This window comes from Canis lupus, chromosome 27 (genome assembly GCF_011100685.1).
Source record: "Canis lupus familiaris isolate Mischka breed German Shepherd chromosome 27, alternate assembly UU_Cfam_GSD_1.0, whole genome shotgun sequence".
Classification (NCBI taxonomy): domain Eukaryota; kingdom Metazoa; phylum Chordata; class Mammalia; order Carnivora; family Canidae; genus Canis; species Canis lupus.
In genome coordinates, this window is record NC_049248.1 from 40242240 (window position 1) to 40250522 (window position 8283).

Sequence of the window (8283 nt, forward strand, 5' to 3'; positions counted from 1 at the left end):
AATCAACTTTGGGGACACCAGTCTAACAACTTCCAGAACTGTAAGATAATAACTTTTTGTTGTTTTAATCCACCCAATTTGTGGTACTTTATTATGGTATCCCTAGAAAAATAATGCAGATGGCAAAATACTCACAGGAGCAACTGTCTTAATCAAACTTTTATACCAGAAACCAAGCACTGAGTATTGAGTACTCAATATGTAGGCCAACTGAATGTGGAGTGAGGATCCTTGAAAGTGGAAATCTTCCTAAGACATCTGTCAGTCATTTTTTTCCTTATACCCTGTTGTAGGTCTAATACATTAGACATTGAATACTGGCTAAGTAAAATAAATGCCTATAAGTGGAATGAGAAGCAAGTATAAAATATGAATTTCAAATATATTTTACCAAATTATTAATACTATTTTTCAATATTTATTTTCTTTAAATATGGGAAATATAACAACCACCTTTCTGGTAGCAACTGCTACCAGAAAGTTGGTTGTTCTGGTTCATTCCTTCTTTCCTTCCTTCCTTTTTTCCTTTTTTTCCTTTCTTCCTTCTTTCTCTTGTTTTCAACTACCCCCAAATTTCATGCATTGCAATATCACCAAAATAACAATAAGAAGAGGTATTTTTACAATAAAAAGATTACCCAGAATTCTATGTAAGCAATAGATATTTTGGGATGATCAGAGCCCTGGAAATGAAAGTGTGGTAAAGTCAGGATAAGCACAGGTACTGATATAAAAAACCTAGTCCTAGTTCTGCTCTGTGAAAATAAGCTATTAAATAAACCCCTCAGAACTTCAGTTTTCTCATCTGTAAAATTGCAGATGTTTAACATAGAACTATTGTGAGAATGAAAGCAAAAACAGAAGTATTCTTTATTGAATTAATTTTACAAACAAGAATATTGAATCACACAGGTTCTATAACTTGCACAAAGTCACCATCTATTAAGTCATTGATGCCAAGGACCAAATTCTATTAGAACTAATCCATACCATATGAAACCCCTTAACTTCACTTCTTAATGGTATATTTTAGATTTTTCAGGTGATTACGAACCAAAATTGGTAGCCAGGGCTGACCCAACCTGCATAGCCTAGCTAGTTTCCCAGTCCAGTTCAAGTTCTTCGTCTATTAATGCCTTCTAACACTCATAGGGCTCCAAGAGGCCATAGGTTAAGATTTCAATTTTCCAACACACCTCTGTTTAGCAAAAACTTTGGATACAAGGCAATGGTTTGTGGAAGAGTAGATCACAATTACAATCACCCAAACTTGGTTTTCCATGTTTGCCTCACCTAAAAATGGTATTTGCATTTCTAGAAAAAAAATATAAAAGAGCTTTTAAGCCTGTAACAGGTAAAAGGAGACATAGGAATCCAAATTTGAAAACATGCTTAGAAATGCAGGGTATTGGAGAAAAGTAAAAGATGAGAGGTGAAGTAAAAGAATCACAGTTTGGGACGATATAAATGTTTGTCCTTCTCTGATTGACTTACTTCACTCAGCATAGTACCCTCCAGTTCCATCCACGTTGAAGCAAATGGTGGGTATTCCTCGTTTCTAATCGCTAATATTCCATTGTATACATAGACTACATCTTCTTTACCCATTCTTCTTTCCCTGGACACCGAGGCTCCTTCCACAGTTTGGCTATTGTGGACATTGCTGCTATAATAAACATTGGGGTCCAGGTGTCCTGCCATTTCACTGCATCTGTATCTTTGGGGTAAATCCCCAGTAGTGCAATTGCTGCGTTGTAGGGTAGTTCTATTTTTAACTTTTTGAGGAGCCTCCACACAGTTTTCCAGAGTGGCTGCACCAGTTCACATTCCCACCATCAGTGGAAGAGGGTTCCCCTTTCTCCACATCCTCTCCAACATTTGTGGTTTCCTGTCTTGTTAATTTTCCCCATTCTCACTGGTGTGGGGTGGTATCTCATTGTGGTTTTGATTTGTATTTCCCTGATGGCAAGTGATGCGGAGCATTTTCTCCTGTGCTTGTTGGCCATGTCTATGCCTTCCTCTGTGAGATTTCTCTTCATGTCCTTTGCCCATTTCATGATTGGATTTTTTTGTTTCTTTGCTGTTGAGTTTAATAAGTTCTTTCTAGATCTTGGATACTAGCCCTTTATCTGATATGTCATTTGCAAATATCTTCTCCCATTCCGTAGGTTGTCTTTTAGTTTTGTTGACTGTTTTTTTTTTTTTTTTTTGGCTGTGCAGAAGCTTTTTATCTTGATGAAGTCCCAATAATTCATTTCTGTTTTTATTTCCCTTGCCTTCATAGATGTATCTTACAAGAAGTTGCTGTGGCTAAGTTCAAAAAGGGTGTTGCCTGTGTTCTCCTCTAGGATTTTGATGGATTCTTGTCTCACATGTAGATCTTTCATCCATTTTGAGTTTATTTTTGTGTATGGTGTAAGAGAATGGTCTAGTTTCATTCTTCTGCATGTGGCTGTCCAATTTTCCCAGCACCATTTATTGAAGAGACTGTGCTTTATCCAGTGGATCATCTTTCCTGCTTTGTCGAATATTAGTTGACAATAGAGTTGAGGGCCCATTTCTGGGTTCTCTATTCTGTTCCATTGATCTATGTGTCTGTTTTTGTGCCAGTATCACATTGTCTTGATGATCACAGCTTTGTAGTACAACTTGAAATCTGGCATTGTGATGTCGCCAGCTCTGGTTTTCTTTTTCAATATTCCCCTGGCTATTTGGGGTCTTCTCTGATTCCACACAAATCTTAAGATTATTTGTTCCAACTCTCTGAAGAAAGCCCACGGTATTTTGATAGGGATTGCTTTGAATGTGTAAATTGCCCTGGGTAGCATTCACATTTTCACAATATTAATTCTTGCAATCCATGAGCATGGAATATTTTTCCATCTCTTTGTGTCTTCCTCAATTTCTTTCAGAAGTATTTTGTAGTTTTTAGGTATTCCTAGTATCTTATGCTTTTCCTAGTATCTTATGCTTTTGGGTGCAGTTGTAAATGGGATTGACTCCTTGATTTCTCTTTCTCGAGTCTCATTGTTAGTGTATAGAAATGCCACTGATTTCTGGGCATTGATTTTGTATTCTGCCACACTGCCGAATTGCTTTCTAGAGTGGCTGCACCAGTTTGCATTCTCACCAACAGTGTAAGAGGGTTGTCCCCTACCTTTGCATTCTTGCCAACATCTTGAAATTGGTAATTTCAGCCAGTCTGACAGGTGTGGGTGGTATCGCATCATGGTAATTATTGATTGAGAAGAATTTAGTACCATTGTATTACCTATAAAGTAATTGATTTGTTGATTTTGTCAGTTCCTTTCTAGTCTCTGTGGCAATGTGTTTGGACCTTGTTCAATGTGTGGCATTTTAACTAGGTGTGCTTTGGATTGCTTCTTAAAACAAACCTGATCCTATTTCCACTAGAGCTGAAGCTTTGCATCATTCTATTATCAGTAGACTTGGCGCGTGCAGAGGGTTTGTGCTCATTTTCTGGGGAAGGGGCCTGCTATGCTGGTTCTCAGGCTAACTTGCCCTAATAAAGGTGCACTTGCAGGGTGCAGTGGGATGGGGCTTGGTGTAAGAGGCTGTGGTCTCCACTGAGGGGGCACTGTGTTGCTCACTGAAGTCTGTCCCTGCTGTTGAGGAGGGAAGTGTATGGCATCACCAGACTCTCTCAACCCTGGAGAGGGCAGTTTGCGCCCACTCCTGTTCAGGAAGCTCTCACAGAAGAGCAAACAATCTCCCTCTTGTGTTCCAAGATTCTATCAGAACCCTGCTTTCACCCTGTGTCCAAGCTGCCTGCCTGCCTGGTGGCACAGTACTCCTGTGTTTTATCTCAGGTTTGTGGATGGATTTCAAAAACTCCCAAGTTTTAGGAACCCAGCCTGGCTAGACCCATGCTGATACTCTGGGGTAGGGTCCCATTGCATTGTGGCTGGTGCCGATTTGTCCCAGAAAAGAAGTTGCACATCTACAGGAGCTGTTTATCATAAGCAGCAGAGCTCAAAGTCTGAAGTTTTAGAAATCTACACCATCGCTGGGGTCATGTCTGGTGGGCTTAAGGGTGCTTCTTGTGATAAACAGCGCCTCCTTTTCCCAGTCAATGGTTTTGGGGAAGAGTTTTTCTTGTGCAATCCCTTGTGTATCTCTCTCTCTCTCTCTCTCTCTTTCTTTCCTCTCTCTGTGATTAGGGCTCCCCTCTGCAGTACTCCCAATTCTTTTCTCTCCCAAATCAACTCTCCACAACTCCTAACTTCCACAATATGGCTGTTTTTCACCCTCTATATGTGCAGTTTGCTCTCTCAGTCCTCAGATTTCTTGGGTGTTCAGAATGATTTGATCCAGCTGTGTTTAAGGGATGAGGCAGGCATAGGGTCCCATTATTATTCTATCATCTTAATTTTCCTCCTGGTTTTACCATTTATATATGCATCTCCAAATAGTACAGTTCTGTTTGCCTTTATTTGAACTTTATATGAATAGAGGAATGTATTACCTATCATTTTGTTCATATTATATTTGAAATTTATTCATGCTATTTCATATGACTAGTTTGTTCATTTTCATTGATTATATTCACTTCACAGTATGTATATATCAAAATTTATCTATTTCTATTGTACATGGCCATTTGAGTTATTTCCTGATTTTGGTTATTACAAACAGTGCTACCACAAACATTCTTGTACTTTTATTTTGGTGTAGTGAGTATGAGTTTTTCTAGGATAAATACCTAGTTGTGGAATTCTGGGCTGAAGTAACTTTATCACATAATGGGTAGCTAAAACGTTACCCAAAATGAAAGTCCTCATTGTTCGACATTATTACCAAAGCTTCATTTTATTGGGTTTCTTATGTTTTGCCATTCTAATACTTGTTTAATGGTATTTTTTCATTGTGGTTTTAATTTGTATGATTACTATTAAGGCTGAGGAACTTACAGAATAGATTTCCTCTTCTGTCAAGTTCCTGTTCTATTCTTTTGCTCATTTTCTTATCAGAATAATTTTTTTCTTTTTATAATGTAGTATACTAGAACTTTGCTATTCATATGTGTGGCAAATATTTTTCCTACTTTGTGGCTTGTCTTTTCATTCTGCTGAGATTTTTGATAAAGTTCATAATTTTAATATAATTGTATTTATATATATATTGCACATATACACAATTGTATTTATCAACTTTTTGTACTTACCGCTTTTCATATCTTGTTTTAAAAAATCCTTCTTTATTATCAATACATTGCCCTATTATATATTTTTGTATATTTTTTTATTGGAGTTCGATTTGCCAACATATAGTATAACACCCAGTGCTCATCCTGTCAAGTACCCCCCTCAGTGCCAGTCACCCAGTCACCCCATTCCCCCGCCCACCTCCTCTTCCACTACCCCTTGTTCGTTTCCCAGAGTTAGGAGTCACTCATGTTCTGTCACCCTCTCTGATATTTCCCACTCATTTTTTCTCCTTTTCCCTTTAATCCCTCTCACTATTTTTTATATTCCCCTTTAATGAAACCATATAATATTTGTCCTTCTCCGATTGACTTACTTCACTCAACATAATACCCTCCAGTTCCATCCACATTTATAAAAGATTTATAGTTTCCCTTTTCACATTTAATACTTTAGTCTAACGGGAATTGACCTTTGCATATGGTAGGTGAGGATAAAGTTTCATTAATTCTCTACATGGATAGCTAATCATTCCAACTCTATTGATTGAAAAGTCCACCCTAAAGAAATTAATATGCCTTGCCACCTCAATATATATATATACTCCTTTGGATAATACCTATTAGTGCAATTGCTTATAGCAGTGCTATCCACCAATAGCCAAAACACAAAAAGAGCCCAAATGTGCATCAACTGATGAATGGGTAAAGAAGATGTGGGATAGATAGATAGATAGATGTCAATTGTTCCAAAATTTATTTGTATCCAAAGGATACAAAAATAGTGATTCACAGGCGCACATGCACATAATTTTATTTTTAAATGTAAGCCCCCAAGTAGGAGAGTTTAGGGAAAACAAAATAGGCAATCTATTAATTTTTCTTTTTTATGTTTTCCTACTGTATTGGTCACACTTTTCCAGAAAACAGAATGAATAGAATAGAATAGAATAAGAGATTTATTACGGTGGCTTGGCTGGCATGGTTATGGAGGCTGAGAAATCCCATGACCTGCTGTCTGCAAGCTGGGAGACCAGAAAAGCCAGTGGTATAATTCCAGTCCAAACCAAAAGCCTGAATCAGGGGAGCCAGTGTTGTAAGTTCTAATCTGAGTTTGAAGGCCCAAGAATAAGAACATCAATGCCTGAAGGTAGGAGAAGATGGATGTTCCACTTCAAGCAGAGAATGCAGATTCACCCTGCCACTGCAGTTTTGTTCTATTTGGGCCCTGAACAGAGTGCATGATAGTCACATCGGTGAGGGCAATCTTCTTTATCCAGCTCATTGATTCAAATTCTTCTGGAAACATCTTCAAAGACACTCCAGAAATAATCAATTTGGTCAGACATCCTACTCTGCTCCAAATACACCTCATCTGCTGTCTTCTCAGATGAAGCCAAGATCCTTCTCTCAGATTATTTTGTAAAGGGTTGCTAGATAGGAGCCCATACCTCAAATTCTTTCCCTGGCCTCCATTTTTGTGAGAGCTTATTTGCTTTGAAGTCCAGACAAACACTTGAATTTAATTGAAATGCAACTTCCCCAAGTGCTCTAGGCTTATAAAAATCATTCTTCTTTAGAGATAATTTTGTTCTATTTCTGAGCCGAATGACACAGCTTTTTTTTCTACCCCAGGGCACACTTTTGTTGCTTTAGCATCCTCTGCAGAGCTGCCTTCACCTCTTGGTTCTTGAGACTGTAGATGAGGGGGTTCACCAAAGATGTGATCACACTGTACTGAATGGAGACCACTCGCTCCAACACTGAGCCTGAGGCAGGGCTGATGTACCTGAATAGAGCTGTCCCATAGAACAAGAGTACCACGGTGAGGTGGGAGGAGCAGGTGGAGAAGGCTTTGGCTTGGCCCTCAGAGGAGCGGATGTTCAGAATGGCAGAAATGATTCTGGAGTAAGAGAAGAGGATTAGGGGAAGTGTCAGCAGTCCCAGAAACGCACATGACACTGCTAGAAGAATCTCATTGACAATGGGATCTGTACAGGACAGAGGAAAGAGCGGAGGTAGCTCACAGCTGAAATGGGGGATAATGTTGGACCCACAGAAATGTAACTTGTAGATGAAAAGAATATTCATCAAGGAAATCAGAAATCCCACTGTCCAAGCTATACTCACAGTCACAATACAGAGAGGCCTGTTTATGACCATGGTGTAGACCAGAGGGTAGCAGATGGCAGCATAGCGGTCATAGGCCATGGCAGAGAGCAGACAAGCTTCTGTTCCTCCAGAGAGAGTGAAAAAGAAACTCTGAGTGATGCAACCCCACACCGAGATGCTTTTCTTCTGAGATAAGAAGTTCTGTAGCATTTTGGGCACAGTGACTGAGGAGAAACTGAGATCCAGGAAGGATAAGTGTCCGAGGAAGAAGTACATGGGTGTTTGGAGATGAGAATCAACCCTGATCACCAGGATCATCACCAGATTTCCCATCAAAGTCAGAAGGTAAATCCCCAGGAACAGCACAAAGAGCATAGTCTGGATCTGGGGATCACTAGACAATCCCAGAAGGACAAATTCAGTAATTATACTGACGTTTTTCATGGCTGCTTAGAGATTCTGTCCCTCAAAAGAAATGAATGATTTCTCCACTTGGTAAGACATTGATCTGAGTCTTTCTCAGTGAATAAGAATTTTCTACTCACAGACAATATATCTCCTTACCTATAGACCAACACAGGAAACTCGAGATAAGAAAGTGTCTTCTCAGATACAATGTCTTCACTTGCCCTTCTTTTCTAACTAGTAGCACTATCTTGTCATGATCTCTATACCTTCACCCTACCTCATCACTCTTTTGATAAAAATACCAGGCACATGCAAGTCGGGTATGTCAAAAAAAGGGAGAAAAGCCCCAGTGGCTAAGCCCAAAAAACCTTTTATAGCCAAAATCTAGGGGGCCCCATGGGCAAATGATTCCTTCTCAGAATAGTAAGGTCATAGACTCACAACAAGTAAGGGTGGTGTCATAGCAGACTTTACAGCCTTTATTTTATACATAAGGAGAATGCATTGCCTCAGGTCTCAGTAAAATGATGTTGAGGTTGGGATTAGAATAGATGTTCCAACTAGTCTGATTGGTGGTTTTGAATTGATTGTTACAAGCT

The 8283-nt window shown here is 39.1% G+C and overlaps 1 protein-coding gene across 1 annotated transcript; it reads right to left on the reverse strand.

Annotated features, from left to right (window-relative positions):
* Positions 1–6790: 6790 nt before the first annotated feature.
* OR8BJ4 (olfactory receptor family 8 subfamily BJ member 4) lies at positions 6791–7720 on the reverse strand. Its single transcript, NM_001388764.1, has one exon. The coding sequence runs from the start codon at positions 7718–7720 to the stop codon at positions 6791–6793; it is 930 nt and encodes a 309-aa protein (NP_001375693.1).
* Between the last annotated feature and the right edge of the window lie 563 nt (positions 7721–8283).

Coding starts and splice junctions, on each gene's coding strand:
- OR8BJ4 (NM_001388764.1), bottom strand. CDS start 7,720: ATGAAAAACGTCAGTATAATTACTGAATTTGTCCTTCTGGGATTGTCT.